The 16455-nt window shown below is 38.5% G+C and overlaps 1 protein-coding gene across 4 annotated transcripts in view; it reads left to right on the forward strand.

Annotated features, from left to right (window-relative positions):
• ARHGAP21 (Rho GTPase activating protein 21) overlaps positions 1-16455 on the forward strand; it is a 109588-nt gene that overhangs the window by 40753 nt on the left and 52380 nt on the right. For all 4 annotated transcript variants that reach the window (XM_066316129.1, XM_066316120.1, XM_066316137.1 and 1 more), the window contains 2 exons: positions 3477-3659; positions 9653-9677. In XM_066316129.1, the coding sequence (XP_066172226.1) occupies positions 3477-3659; positions 9653-9677 (208 nt within the window). The remainder of the gene's footprint in view (positions 1-3476; positions 3660-9652; positions 9678-16455) is intronic.

Consider the following 16455-nt stretch of genomic DNA (forward strand, 5'->3'; position numbering starts at 1 on the left):
CATTTTACTGTGCACTTAAGCATCTGTTATGTGTCCTTGCAGTTGCATAGAACAGGAAATGATGCTTTGAGATACTTTGTGCAGAAACCTTGTATGAAAAATTCCCCAGGGAAATGATGATTGAATCATTTTTAGTAGCCTGGGATTCTTCAGTCCTGAACTTGATTGTATGCATTCTGACTTCGATTCTGAGGAGTGAGTCTATAGAGAAATAAACATACAAATCTTCAGTAAAGGCTATGGCAAAATAATCTTTGGTTTGTTAGGTCTTACATGAAAGTGAAGCATTCATTTTTTTATCTCTTGTAATGCAAATTGCTCTACCCAAAAGACAGATCCCCTTATGGTTATGAGATACTTACATATTTTTAACTTGGTATTTGACTTACAGCGAAGACTGTGTATGGACTTTGCCTTCTGTAGTGTGTGCTTGCCTGTGCTAAACGTCATCTGTTTCTTGCTTGCTGTCTTGCATCTTTGTTTTGTTTATGTTTTTGAGAACTTTTGTTGTTCCTTTTTAAGGCTTTTTCTGGCAAGGGATATTATGGTGTGTGTGCTGTGGTTGGAAGTGTTACAGGGTTACTCAACAGATGTTGACTCTCTTTATAAATCAGATTCTTGCTTGTTCATAGTGGTGGCTGAACATTGCTGTTACTGAACATGTCTCACATCTATTACTGATACTGGCTTTTTCTGTTACCCTGTTGGCAGACCTTGCAGGGGTCCAAGGTTGGCATGAGGTTCACCTTTCCCTTCTGGTGTGCTCTGTCAAGAAATAATTATTTGACTGGGGGTTTATGAGTAACTTTTAGTTCAGTAACTTGTGAATGCTAAAAGTTTACATGAAATTACAAGGAAATTAGAGGTTCTCTTGCTGCATTGAAATGCTGAAACTCCTGTTTCTAAAAGCCAGTGAAGTTTTCTGTATTGCTGTATTTCGAACTGAGGTTACAGTACTTGTGTATGTAGATTACAGTCATCAGTTGTTGCACATATTAAACTACCTTTTGGCTAAATAAGGAGGTTTTTGTTAGAAAAAAGATGGAAGTATATTGAAGACTAAGATTTTTTTTTTCAGTGCTACATTTAAGCTTTCTGTTTACCTATTTCTAACTATGGGTATTTGCTTATGAACATTTTTCAGTACCTGTGGTGGTTGGATCATTTGAAACTTTGCACATTGTGTATAAAAATCTGAGAGGAGAAACAAAAGATAGCAAGGGAATATTAAATAGATGGGTTGCTGTGAGTCACTTGATGGAGGAAATCACTGTCATTTTTTAGAGGCCAGTGATATTTTTTTTACTAGGAGCTATTTCTTTTGCCAGTTTACTAGGATCCAAATGTTCTTACTGGCTCCAGTTTCTGCTTGTGTCCTGAGACTGAAAGCCTGAAAAGCGACATTTATTTGTGCAGAACTGATAAAATGCTCTTGTTTTCAGAAGCTGAACAGAGTGGTTAAGAACACCTCAATAACAAACTCCATCCTTAGGCTAAAGGATTATGTAAATTTTGCCCTAATCTCTGCATTGTTTGAACTTTAAACTCAAGCCTCTCATCTTGGCAGTTCTGCAGTGCTCACTAATTTTTTGTTCATTAGTCATCTAATTGCAGAGTCTTCTTGGTTTCACACTAACACTTTAAAACATGAATGAAGATGATAGATGAGGGTAGACTAGGCTGAGATAGAGTCCTTGATAATTATAACTGTTCTTTCCAAAATCTGCTGTTAATTCTTCCAGGCTGTCTGGAAGAGCAGGCTGTCAGGATGGATTCTGTATTTTCTTGTTCCTGAAGCTGCTCCGTTGCTTGGCTTGGCTGTACTGTCTATTTGTATGTTTTTTTTCTTGCTGAAAACAGGGTTGTTGGAGGTAGGGAGGCTGGTCTTTGGAGCACTTGCTAGTAATTTGCTGGTTCTCCCTGTTGGACATAAGCGAGATGTGGGTTTCTGAGGACGGACTGTAGCGTCTGTGGACAAATGTGTTGTGTTTTACATACCTGAATGCAAAACGTTGTTCTGGTGGGTTAACTCTCACCAAGCTGCAGTATTTTCCTTGTAGTAGTATGTGTTGCTCTCGTTGTGGTTAGAGTGGAAATGCCCTGTCTTCTTTGTAGATGCTGGTTTGAGTTGGCTGAGCCCACCTTGCTAACTGGCACTCAGTTTGAGATTCTAGCTCTAAGACTGAGGCAAATGAGATTATTTCGGAGTAGGACAGGGAGAAAACCAAGCAGTAAATTCTGACAGGGATCAGCCAGTTGCTGAGCCACAGCAGCAGAGCTACTGGAGGACAAGAAGACTATTATTTCTGTTTGAATACCCTTTGAATAGGCTATAGGCTCTGGTATCTAAATTTGTTTCACGCATCGTTGAACTAGAATCTTTAGAGGAGGGTCATAGGATTTTGCATGCTTTCTTTGTGTCTCCTGCCTTTGAGTGCTGGTGTGGCACTCACTTTGAAAGTTGAAATGGAAAATTTTATATAAGGCTGAGAAGGTAAATATTTTAATATGTTGCTTGAGTCATAGGTATATAAAATTACCCATAAGAAAAAAACCCACCCAAGATTGCTTATTTCTGCAAGAGAGGAAGGATTGCAGTTGGACTGTAAAAGGAAAGGAAACATTTTTACTTTTGTGTTTGCAGTTTGCATACCGAAATATGTAGAGAAGATAGCTAAGGGTGGAAAAAGCAAAGGTCAAGTCATAGATATGACTGTAGGAAAATGTCTTACTGGACAAGCCTAACCAATTGCATGTTCTGTTTTATTTGTATTAAGTGAGGAGGTACTAGTCAAGAAAATCATCCCTGAATTGTGTGGGAAGCAAAACTTCATTTTGTACTTGTGGATGTGAGAAATGGGGTCCCAGAAATGGGACCAGATTTGGGGTCAGAAATGGGACCAGATTTGGGGTCAGAAATGGGACCAGATTTGGGGTCAGAAATGGGACCAGATTTGGGGTCAGAAATGGGACCAGATTTGGGGTCAGAAATGGGACCAGATTTGGGGTCAGAAATGGGACCAGATTTGGGGTCAGAAATGGGACCAGATTTGGGGTCAGAAATGGGACCAGATTTGGGGTCAGAAATGGGACCAGATTTGGGGTCAGAAATGGGGTCCCAGAGAAGTCACATGTTTATCTCTAAATAGAAGGCAAATAAAACATACAAGCTGTACACATTTGTTGTGGTTCCTTCAAGTCTTTCATTGTTGAATGATGATTTTTTTTTTAATATCTAACTCATTTAAAATATAAATGTTATTTTATGTGCAGTATGACCAGAGGTGCAGTGGTGCAAGAGGTGCTGCTTTACTGTACTCATTTGAAAATGCTAGTGATCATCAAGTTATTTTGGTTATGGGGGGAGAAATGCTATTTTCAAGTGTACAGAAATGTCTAGGAATTCTTACTATTGTGTTCTTTTTATTTTTCAATGATCCAAATTAAAACTCCTCTGCATATTTTTTCTATTTTAGACATCAAAAAATAAAGATGGAAAAGAGCAGAGCGAAGCTCTATCGCCATCGGAGGAGGAAGAAACTTTCTCTTGGCCTGGTCCTAAAACTGTCGTGCTGAGGAGGACATCTCAGGGTTTTGGCTTCACCTTAAGACACTTCATAGTTTACCCTCCGGAATCTGCAGTTCAGTTTTCTTTTAAAGTAAGTGGAATTAATAATGAAGCACTTTATATAAAGCCTTGTACCGTAGATTTTTAGGGTGAAAATTCCAGCTAACTTGAAAGTAAATGTGTTTATAGATGTGTCTTACACAGACGAAAGATCCCTTGTAAGGTGAGTGGGCTCATGGCATTGTTTAATAGCTGTTTGCTGATCTGTTTCAATAAGATGGAATCCACTGAGTACATCAGTCAGTTAAAAATATTTGTATCATGGGTAAGAACAGTGGTCATTGCAGAACAGGAAAGTATTTCTCTGTACAGATAGTTCTTTTATCTAAAGGCAGTGTCATTAATTAGTCTGTTCCTCTTCTGAAGTGTAGACTTGAAGGGTGTGATGTTTGGGTTTCCTGGTTGTTGTTATTGTCCTCTCCCCTCCCCATTTGTCCACACTATCACATTAAGAGATGAAGAAGAATGTTTTCCTGAGTTTCTAACTGAGTATCCTAAACTCAGTGTACATTAGAAAGACAGATTGTGTTTCTCTGTTACATTCTTTCTGCTGAAAAGAGGATCTGCAGTTCTCTATTAGTCAAGAGATGAATACATACAAGTTAGATACAGGCCTACATTAAAAGACAACTTTCTTAAAGTATTTCACTTTTTTAATTTAAAACAAGAATATCTCAATGTTAAGTAGCTAATTGGTCTTCCATGCTCAAAGCATGTACATGTTCTCTTTTGTGGCTGAAGCTTTTGGAAGCTTACTGTAATATGGGGTGTTGAGAAAAAGTCCATTTAATAATGAGAGGAATTTGAAAATTGAGAGAGGGTGTTTCCTAATGAGTTCAAATAACATTTGCTCATTGTAAAGGCATCAAGTGTAATAGCTTTCATGAGCCATGCTACCCCTCAGTTTTGCTTTTGCTTTTCCAGTTAGGCAGAAGAATAAATTGTTACCAAGCTGGAGAATGAATATTTAAGCTTTCTGGAAAGAGCATGAAGTTAATTGACTCATGTATCTCTGCAGGTGTCTTTCAGTAAAGTTGTCTCTCTTTGCCTACCCTTGGTGGCTGTAAGATTTCTTTTGAAGTAGAAAAAGCTTTGCAGAAGAAAGTTGGCACATTTTTCCAGTTTACTGCAGCTATTCAGCCTTCACTTGAGTGCCCAATTTTTTTCCATGAGAAGGAGTGACTGAAGTTACATGGAAGTGAAACTGTTAGCAGTATCTGGTGATCCAGATCCAGCATTTCTGTCGTTGAGCACAGGTAATAGCAGTCTCCGGTTGAATTCAGTGTGAAACAGAGGAAGGAGGGTGGGGAAGCCTTAACTTTGAGCAGAACAAATGACATGCACTTGTTAGCATCTCCCAGCAAGAGCCCCAATTTGTGCTGAGGGTGAAAATAAACAGCATGAGCAGATTAGCCTCCTTCACGAAGAAGTGACTGGATATATTCTGGAAAAAAGCCATCGCTAGATGTCTCTGAGGGAGTCAGTATGTTTTTCACATGCAAAAGGAGACAGGCACAAGGGAAGGGCATTATGAATAAGAAATGTCAGTCCTTCCTCTCTTGTTCATATCTGATGGTTTCTGAGAGACCCAAGCAGTTTGTTGTTTGAGCCCAGCACCTGTAAATCTAAAGACTTGTCTTGAATCTCAACTCCCTCTTTTTCTGCAAGAGAGATCTTCAAACCTTCTTAATTTTTTTTTTTTTTTTGCTGCTTCTTCTCTGACATGTTAGAATCTGGTTAATTCATTCCTATTTCTGTGTGATTTTGAAAAGGAAATAATGAGATGATTGGATACTGTAACACCTTTATTCATGGATTCATTTACATGTAAAGATGGTAAGGTTCAGGAGTCTTGTCCTAAATGGTTATATTAATTAACCTGAATAACCTCTTTTCTACCTTTTAATGTTCGTGAGGTGAAGCAAAAAACCCCAACAAACCAAACCAAACCAAAACAAACAAACAAACAAAAAACCCACAACAGATCTTCCATATTGCTACTTACATAAGTCTTCATAAGGTGGCTTTTGTAGAAACTATGTACCCAAGTTATGGTATGAAAGGATGAAATGTACCTATCATCAGCCTGATCCTAATATGAGGCAAATCTGATTTCTCAGCTGTTCAATAGGATCTTTGATCAGATAAGGTTACCAGCTAATTACAGTCTCTGTCATTGATTGTAAGCTCAAGTATCATTCCTCTCTTTCCTCATTGATCCAGATTGTAAGTGCCTCAGAAGTCACAGATGTTTCATTTTGCACTCCTCAAAGGGAGTATAATAACGATGAACAGGATTTGGTTTTCTGACTGTTTTTAATGTTGGGGTGGCCTTGTCCCTCATTCACACCTGAGGATGCAGCCACTGCTGATGTAAGACAGAGATTACAGCTGGATGCTGAAGATGCCCTTGACGAACAGCTGGAGTCACTCAGTCCTTGGCCTGTTTCTCAGAGCCACAGCCCTTTTGTTATCACAAGTATCAATGTGATGCTGGTGCTTTCCCTCTAGATCAGTGCAGAAGTCTCTATTGTTTACCCTAGGGTAAAAAGCATTCGAACTCCTTTTGTTTTATTGTGTTTTTTAATTCCTCCCTGCCTCCCCTCCAAGGTAAGCTTGCCCTACGATCTCTTAAATTTTACTACAAATCAACATAAACTAGTAGAGGTATTGAAGAGAAAGAAAACTGTCTAAAAGTGCTTTCCTTTGAGCAGCCTTTCCACATTCTTTGTGGATATATATATTTTTGATTTTTTTAACATATTTTTAACAGGTTCCATTTCAGAAATACTGGTGAAAATGTCTCTATTCAATGTTCTGCTCCTGTTGCTTGTGTTTTGCATGTTTGAAGAAACTGTTAATGGGTCAGGTGGAATTCTCTGGGAAGAGGATGACCAGATTCTTTACAAGAGGGAACAGTGGCATCTCTAGGACATAGTGCATAATATTCTTAGCCTGCAGGGTGAGGTAAAGATCACACCACAGCTGCATATTCCATGAGAATTGGAAGATAAGCTTTCTATATGCTGGAGAATGCTGCTCCTTGGAAAGCCACTGGGGTGAATTTTCTTGGAAGCAAAGAGCTGCACACCAGAGGATGTACTGAGTGGAGAAGAGTGGGCACTACTTAATAAAAAGTATAATAACTTGTTCTCTGCCTAGGTGTGTTTGAGGTGTTGAGCTTTTAAATTTTGAGAAGTTCAGCGTTCTAGTTGTCAGTTTAATAAAACTTTTGTTCATTTGGAAAGCCTTTTTGTTTATTGTCCTGAAGAACTTGCTGCAAGAAAGGAGGTCTAGGCAGATCTGTCTCCAAGCCCTGGCTGACTGCTCTGAGTCCCAAAACACACTTGTTTTGATACATAAACTCCTCATGGTACTTCAGGTGTTTTTTGGTGGGTTTTTTTTTTTTTTTTTCTTTTTTGAGACGCCCTTTCCCCATGTGAAAATGATTGGTTATGATCAATTCAGGGAAGTGTCTCTTTCAGGAAAGTGTCTCTGCGTATTTTAAAATGGAATGCTAGTATGTTGAATTTAAATTTTATATCTATGTAATATATAAATGCCTTTATATCTAATCCATTTAGCATTCCATATGTATGTAGTAGTGTGGGTCTAGGTCAAATTCAGAGTATTTTGCTAAGTTCTACTATCTTTTCATGGTTCCTGCATAAAACAACTATTTAAGTACAAACCAAGGGTCTCTTTTTCGTTGTAATTTGCCTTAGTTAACTAACTTATAAACCCTGTGATAGATTGTGGAAAAAAATGTTGTCTGGTCAGTATCTTGGGAGACATAGCCCTGTGTGAAAGATGACCTTGGAAATGGAGGATGTGGTTTGACACATTTCATTTTGGCAGAAGTACTTGAATTTGCTTCTGTGAGGACACACACCGAACTGGGAATAGCTGCACATTTAGGAATAACCCATTTATGTATTGTGCTTGCTTTTCATGCCTCCTTTCCCTTAAGAAAGTGAATAAGGAATGTGTGGAAGATTTCTTAAGCTAGCATATGCAAGTGTTGCATAATGCCTTTAACATCAAGTGTTTATTAGGACTTGTTAGAAACACACTATTTTTGCATGTGATGCTTGTTCTCCCAAGTTCATTTTTCTGAGAAGCAAGTAAGTGATAGAATCTTCGCAGGTATGGATGCAGCATATACTGACATCTGGCCACATGTAAGGAGTCATTGTAGGAGGGAAAGCTGGTTTCCAAACACTTGTATTCTAAGGCATTCATTACATTTTTCAAAACCTGAACTCATTGGCTTGATACCATGAAAAACTAACGTTTTGCACCTGTCTTTGGGAAGGTGGAACTGAACTTTGCATGACCAGACACAAAAGTGACAAAACCCTCTGCAATATTTCATTAATTATGACATTTCTACATTAGCTAAATTTTATCTTCAAAAATGTTTGTTACATAGCATCAAGCCAAGTAACCTCCCATACATGCAACCCAGATTTTTCAGACTGAGTTTTAACATTTCAAGTCCTAATGATGTTTTTTCACTTGACAGATAGGCCACAACTCAAAGCATGCAGAAGTTGCCCATGTCTAATTCTGGGCTGCTGATTGTAGTTCAAAATCAACTAACTGGCTTCAGGAGTAAGCAGTCATGGTACTTAGCTTCTAGTGTGCCATTTTTGCTAAAGTACAGAGCAGACAGGACTGTCCAACTTAGAGATACACTATTTGGGCAGCAATGACAATTGTTGTGGCCTTTTAAAAGTAGAGTATATGTTATAATTTTGTCAACTTTTTGAGTATTTTGAGTTTGAGGGAGTTTTTTATTCTTTATTCCTTAAAGTTATCTTTCTGTAATATCTTTCAGAGATCCATCAGAACTTCTGTATACCTTGTAGGAAATTTATTGCTGCTAGGACAGACTTGTCTCTTCTTCACCATTATACAGTGTTCATATTCGGGTCTTATTTCCTCTCTTTCTTCAAGTCTTTCTCTCTTGAATGGGTTGAAAGTCACTGTGTAGTTGCTTTGGGTTTATTTAATTAGAAAAATATAGTGATTTTCCTTTAAATACAAAATACCTGAAAATTTTGAGTTAGTCTGTCTAAAAGTAGGAGGAAATATCCAGATGAAAGTTATTTGTGGTCACTTCCTTTCTCCTCCTTTCCTTCAGGACAAAGCTGTTCTAATTAGCTGAGGTGAATTTAGAAATATTTTTCAAATGCTGTCTCAGAAATTGTATTTGTTAAAGTATTTATTATCCTATGAAGGCCACAGTTTAGAAAGCAAGCCGATATTTTCCTAGTTAGGTAATTTTGCTTTTTAAATGGTAGAGCTTCGTAGACAAACTTCACCATGATCTTCATACCAAAATATTGACAAGAAAGTAACATAAGTAATGGTGGTTTGTTTGTTTGTTTTTAAAGTGTTGTTTTTTGTTTTTTTTTTTTAAGTTTAAGCATGCCATTTCCCCCCAGTACTTTCCAATTGTGTGACTGTAGGTATCTCAGTGAGCAGAAGGGAGACTCTTCAAGGTTGTTACTAGTGTTTGGGGTACATATTTTCCCCTAGTAGTACTGAAAGCAAAACAAACTTTGTTCAAATTTCAGGAATCGTATTGAGACATTGCTTACAAAATATTTTATATCTCTTGCATATATAGCTTTGAGTTGTGAGGTGATTGAAGTGTAACCTTTCCTGCCAGAGTTTCAGGGTGAAACATGCTTGCAAGGACACACAGTGCAGTATGAGGCTTCGTGGTAGTATTTAATGGGGTTTGGTATATTTGTTTTAACATAATCCTGTTCATGCTGTTTCTGTGGGAATGTTTCATAGGATTGTGCTTAGTTGTTGTTTTTAAAATAGCTATTACTCTACATACATACATAAAAGCCATAATTCTCTTAAGTTGAACAGTTGTGGAGAAAGTAGGAGGTACCAAAATACAAACTTAACCTTACCAGTTCACTTCAAGTCTTTGTATCTTAGATATGCCTGTGCATTTTTTTCCATTTATTGAATTTTTAATATGCACTCTTTCTTCCTCTTTAGGATGAAGAGAATGGGAATAGACAAGGTATGTCTTGTTTTTAATCTCTTATAGATCCAGTATATTGAATGCTTCAGCTGTGTAATAGACTTGAATTGCTACCTAAGAGCTTGAAATGTAAAATCATTTCAGTGTAAACATCAGGCTCATTGATCAGTCACTTAATTCTAGGTTATGCCAGTCAGTTCTCCTCCATTTTAATAGCTTTCTGCCTCTCCCATTGCCTTTGTCTGCTTTCTTTCTTATTTCACACATGAACTTATTATTTATAAATTTATGCTAAATCTCCATGCCAGTTAATAAAGTTTCTTTTTGGTATTTAGCTATTTTCTTGTCCATGCTTCCTTTTTGCTGATATCTTACTGTTTGCTTAAAAGACTGAAAAAACATGTTGATTTAAGGAAGCTGGTTTACAGATTGGGAACCCAGCCCCACTTTCTGTTTCCCCAGTCTGTCCCAGTGGTGAGGTCCAGGGGCAGTGGGATGTGTGCATTGTGAGTGCCTTGAGCAGGTTCTCCTGGTGCTCTGCCTCCCTGCAGGGCAGTGCAGGGCAGCCTGGGCCCACTGCTGCTTCTGGGCGTGGGTTCCCATTTGTAGCAAAGCATGAGACCTCTTTTCAGTGTACCTTTGAGTATCTCCTTTAGCTGGAAGACACAGAACATTGTCTGAACTCTGTTTACATTTACTTTGTGTAGCTGTGATATATTAGAAGCATTCTGGGAAATACGAATTTATTTGAACTTTCTTACTTTTCTCTTGGAAGCAGATGGATTAATCCATTTCATCCTCCTGGTTTTACTCAGCTGTCATCACCTGTGTGTTAAACAGTGAAAAGTTAATATCTTCCTACTTCTTATCATTCCCCAAACTTGAAGCATCCTCTATCTGTTTTGACATACTACAAAATGAAAAGACAGATTTCTCTAGAAAGGGAAGGGAGTTGATCTTCTGTGCCAAACCAGTATGGAAGACACCACTGGTGGTGTAGAGAAAAAAGTTTTTCGTGTTCGTGTTCTCACAGGGGTGTAATGTAGGTCTGTTTATCTAAAATGTTACCTGGGAGCTATTTTTCAGTAGAGAAGCAGCAGTGAACAAATCCTTCCTTGGTTCATCATGAGACCTGTGAAGGTGGAAACAAGATTACTTTCTGGAAATTTTTGTGTAGCTTCTAAACCCATGAACCATAGCTCAACTACTGCTTATTTATAGCACCGTAGTATGTTGTATGCCTTGAAATACAGATCAGAGGGCACAAATACTCTGAAAGCTAGTAGCAGTCTCATGAAGGAGAGAAGGTTGGACTATTCCCCCTGGAGAGAGAAGAAATAAATGACTGTGGGGCAGAGGATGTGGATGTCAGTAAGACTGAACCTGCCAGTTTTGTATGTTAAACCTTTAAAAACAGCCAGATGGGACAAAGTGCGTTAGAAACTTTTCTCCAGCATTTGTTTGACATGATCTTTGGGGGCATAGAGAGGATGAAACTGTCTTTATTTACATTGCTGCAGGTAGTTCCTGTTCCCAAATAAGGGGAGAGTAGGCAGCTTGTGAGGAGAAATTGAGGAAAGACGCCCGTCTCGTTTTGCATGCTCGCAGAGTGATGTTTGTTGAGCAGCAGAGCAGGAGTTCTGTGCCCGGTTATCCCGGGGATTGCTGGAGCCGCGCCGCTGGGCGCTGCGGGTTCGCGGCCGGGCGCCGGAGCCACCTGGCGGCGGGTCCGTGCATTGCAGCCGAATCGGGAAAACCCGCCTCTGTGGGGCTCTGCCGAAACTAACTGGAAACACCCTACTGAGAAACACTTTCCTTTGACGTTTGTACACGATAGTTCACTTCATTCGCTTGTTCTTTCCTCTCTGAAAGACTAAGCTAAGGAGATCCAAGCATTTCGTTTTTGTGAAGTAGTGTGTGCCAGTGCAGAGGTGTCTTTTTTGTATCAGTTTTCAGTGAAAATTTATAATTACCTGCCCTTTATGCTTTGCCATTGTCATAGCTTAAGCTTACTTGTTAAAAACGAGGATTTCGTATCAAATTCTGCATTTATATATTTGATTAGGTGTGTGTGGATAAGAGCATCTCTATTGCTGTTACCTTTCATTGAGAAAGGTAACACGTTAATATTTTTCCAAAGGATCAGAGCATCTAATTAATTCTGGAGGGCAGAAGGTAAAAGCATGTACCTTGGTTGATGTATTCTAACAGTGAAAAATTTTTATGTATTTTAAGTTCTGGTATGGAATTTTAGTATATAGTTAGATCAAGCTCCTGGCTTGCATTAATCTTTTTGGTAAGTAGTAAAATTTCAAAGCGTTTATAATGGAAAGTAATGCAAATTTGTCCAGGAGACCTCTTTACTCGGAGTGACACCAGAGGGAGATGTTAGCCCAAAAGCAAGATTGGGTTGTCAGGCAAAGGAGTTAGGATGCTATGAGCAGGAGATACATCATGGTCAACAGCAGGGACAGAAGGGAACTACCTCACCTGTATGCACATGAGCAAGAGAAAGCCTACAGGACGACAGCATGGAGCCCTCATGCCTTTTTCCAGGAGCTCATGGAAGCCCCTGCTCTCTCACACAATAATACCCCACCAGGGGTGGTGGGGTGTCTCACAGGAGAGGGCCGGGGGGCTGCAGTGGATGAGCAGAGGCACTTTGGGAGGAACAGGTTGGGAGATCATGGGGTCGAGTTGCCTTTGTGGTCCAGTTGTGAGAACAGCAGGGGTGCATGGAGCCCTGGCTTGGGATGGATAGGGAGCTGGTTTGGAGCCCGTGGTCAGGATTTGTGGGCAGTTTTGGTGGGTGTCTGCTGCTGCCCTCTCACGGAAGAAGTAGCCAAGGCTTTCTCCAGACAAGTGGTGGAGCCTTCACATAGCCACGTTCTGCTTCGTGTGGGAGAGTTGAGCACCCTGTTACCTGCTTGGAAGAGCATCACAACAGATTCACCCTAAATATTTTGTAGTTATTATTTTATGCTTTTCAGTTCTTTTGCTAGTGTTGCTTGTCCAGGTTGTTGATCTTAAGCCAAGTCATTGATATGCTTCTCTAACCAAGTGCATTTTATCAGAAGATGCAGATTTTCCACAGTGGATTCTTTGGTCACTAATTGGAAACTTTTATCATCTTCTACTGATTTCCAGAGAATCTCTGTTATACTGACCAGCCTGTATTACATATGTCTTGGGGTACATAACTTGGAGTATTTATTTTGTGTGTTTTGAGGATGGCTTGCCATCAGTTTGCCATTCTTCTTTTTTTCTGGAGTTGCCCTGTTTCAGTACTCAGTTATTATTTAAGTGGTATCTATAGATAGAAGTCTTCCAGGAAAGCATATTAGGAATATTCAGATCCAGACTGAAAAATATCTGTACCTATTGAAAACCTAGCATTCTTATTAAAAACTTGCACTGTCAAGATGTGATGAGTGGAGCTGGAGGAAAATTTAATGCCATTTGATTGTGCATTTAGTATGATTCTATATCTTATTGTCCTTCAGACATTACTTAAAACACAAAATGCCAAAGTACAGGTTTTGTACATATGAAGGTAGTTTCTTGTATGTTGTCCAAAAACCTGTTTTCCTTTAAAGAGGTTTGGCTTGGTGATTGTGATTAAAGTGAACAGTGATAAGCATATAGAAATAGACTGGAAGAATTTTATCTTTCAATAGAACTAAGCTATTTTGTGTCTAACAGTACATGGGAATCTAGTATTATTATAATCCAGTATTTTTTTTTTTTAATATGATGTTCTTGCTTTTTGTACTTTTATCTCTATTTCTACATAGAAGTACCTGTAGCAACTAGGAGATCCTTTTCTCATAAAAATTAAAGTCAACTTAGGTATTAGTATATTTTTCTGTAGAGACCCAGTGTGCACTTGTTAATGAGACTTAGGACATGTTTTCATTGAGAAGTCTAGAACATTAAACTTTATACCAGGCTTTTTTTCTTTAATGTGCCTAAGTATGTACAGTAGTTTCTACTCTTCAACTGTCTAGCCTAAATAGTTGCAATTTATTACCTGGCCTTCTTCAGCTCTGTGCAAATTTGCTTTGACAGGGTAGAGCCTTTGAGGAAAGCGTGGAAAAGCTCTTTTTCCTGCATTACTGCTGCTTACATAAGGCCTGGAGTTTTTAATATTTCATTTCTTTTAACAGACTGTTGATTTCTGTGATGTAGCTTGTGTTCTCCCAGGATTTAATTTAATCCCATGGTTTTTAACAATCATGGTCTATCGGATCAGTCTGTTATGAAATAAACATTGTGCCTGTGATGATGGGAATAAGGTAGATAAGAACAAGAGGATAAATGTGAAAGCAAGTATTTGGAAAGGTCATAGATGGCTGGGGTGATACAGTCCAAGGTATGTGAGAGTCCAGTTAGGAATAAAAGGTAAGAGGTGTGTAACAATAATGCTTCAGGGGGACATTAAATTGCCCTTATTTGTGTATTTTTGATCCAAGTTAATTTTTTTAACACCTAAATGTTGAGAATGCTAGAAGAGGGTGACTCACTTAGTTTCCCACTGAAACCAGAGCCTGATGATCCCTTCTAGTACATCCTGAATATCTAGTAGATTTGTCTTCCAGCTTGTCACATGTATAAAGTTTCTCAGTGGTTTCTGTTGAGTTCAAATCACCTTTGACTTTGAATAAAGACATGAAGTGTAATTTCCAATGATTTAAGGGAGAGTCTGTAGATTCACTACTAGAGATAAAAATTGTATTGCTCTGTGCTTATCTAAGGACTATAATAAATCCTCTAGACTAATCATAGATTAAATTTTAAACTTGAAAAGGTTTCATTTCAGAGAATTGAATAAAGTCATAGTAATGGCAAATAATGCAATGAGAGAACACAGTTTTGGAGGGTTTGTAACTTAGCTGAAACTGTGTTAGATAGTTTCCATAACACTGACAAATTATTTTCTCATTTTCTCTCCCTACCTTGGTTGATTATGGTTGTATTAGTCAAATGGTTTAACAGAAAAGTGAGCAATAGAAGAAACACCATTTTGGAATTGCCTAATCAAAATGCCAGAGGTGCTTTGAGAAATAAGAATGTATTTTTCCTGTGTTAAAGAGTTGAATGCCAGGTGTTTCTCTGCTAAATGACTCAACAGCACTAATTTACTTATCATGTTCTTTCAGAGGCTCATCCCTGGCACTGTATTTCAGTGAGTGTTTTTCAGCTGAGTTGCTTTGAGCTGACAGTGTGTAAAATAAGCTCTGCTGGGACTGGACAGGGACCTTTGGGCTCCTTTTCCAGAGTGGATTGCTGGTGGAGAAATGCTTACTATGTATGAAATTCAGTTTGCAGATTATAATATGCAGAATGATCTGTAGTTGGATTCCTTCAGTTAGATGTAATCCTGACAGGCTTGTGATTTATTTTTAATTAAATGAAATCTCAGTTAATAAATGTAAGTTCTGCTGTACTTTCAGCCAGCTTTTGTGAGTAGTTTGGGAATGATTAACAGGTTTTTGATTGAGTAATCAATTTGAATCATTTGCCCTGCTGTATCTGTTCCCCTCCCTTTGCCTGAAAGGCATCCCAGGAATCAGTGCCACTCAGCATTGTTGAACCAGTGGAGCTCAAATGCCTTGGATACCCAAAGCATACTTGTAGATCTTCATGCTCAAGAGGAATGTTCCTCCTCCTTGAGTCAGAGAACGATGTGCATAAGAGCCTGTCTTCATTGATTAATCTGAGATGTTTCATGAAGCTGGTTTCTTAAATGTAAAAGTGAAAGTCATCTTTTTGCTCTCTGCTGAGCATACTGCTGGGGGTAAAAATGTTCTACAAGAGGTTGTTTTGCAACCCTCTGTAGATTTTATTGAATCACTGAGTTATAAGGATTTCTAAGCACAGTTCAGCTGTCCTGAGCAGAAGATTTTCTTCCTCCCTTTGAGGAACAGGAGAAATGGCATGTTTTTAAGCAGTGGCTGTTTGGAGAGACTTAGTAAGAAGGTCTTACAAGCACTGTGTTGTCTCCCTATACTTGCTGGTTGTGCTCTGCAGGTCAAAAGAAAGGAAGAGCTCTGTCAGCAATAGCACTTTGGCATGAGACTTTAATTTTTTTTTCCTTTCCTATCCAGAAGGTAAAGGTTGTCTGTTTCATAGTCTTTATGACTCAGATGTTTTAATCTGTGTTTTATATCAAAAGGTTAATGACTTCAGAGAAATGAAGTGCTTGTTGCTATGTTGTAGTGTGTTGGGAGATTTGACAGCATAACTTCTGCCATATCATTCTTTTTTTCTGGGTGAATCATAGATCAGTAGAGTAATACTGTCTGGTCTGCAGAGAGTAGTTTAAAAACTAAGTCATGGTTACTTCATTTGATACAATATTAGTTATATGCCTTGTAGTAGCTGTATTTCAAACTAGATTTTTAGGGGATTAAGCTAGAACTGACACCTAGATAAAATTAATTTCCATGTCAAATTTGAGCGAGTTAGGGGAAGCTTTGCTGAATATCTCTCCCCAGATGTAAGTCAGTTTTAAATATTACCTAGTCTTAATTCTACTGTTCCATTTAAAAATAGTAATAACTTCTTTTAATATTCCCTTTTATCGGTGAGAGGATGTTTAAATTCTACTATTTTGCAAATGTGATAGTTGCTAGTGCAGCATATTCCCCTCTGCCACTTGTGGCCTCTTCAACAGGAAAGCTGCCTTGTAACTTGCAATGGGAGACTTGCTTTTTCCTGTCAGACTATTAAGGTGTTATTGACTTGAAGTCTCAGCTCATAGATCCAGGTAGTATAAAGGTTAGATCATAAATGATTCCATGATATGTGTTATGAG

The sequence above is a fragment of the Sylvia atricapilla genome, chromosome 1, assembly GCF_009819655.1.
Source record: "Sylvia atricapilla isolate bSylAtr1 chromosome 1, bSylAtr1.pri, whole genome shotgun sequence".
NCBI classification, from domain to species: Eukaryota; Metazoa; Chordata; class Aves; order Passeriformes; family Sylviidae; genus Sylvia; species Sylvia atricapilla.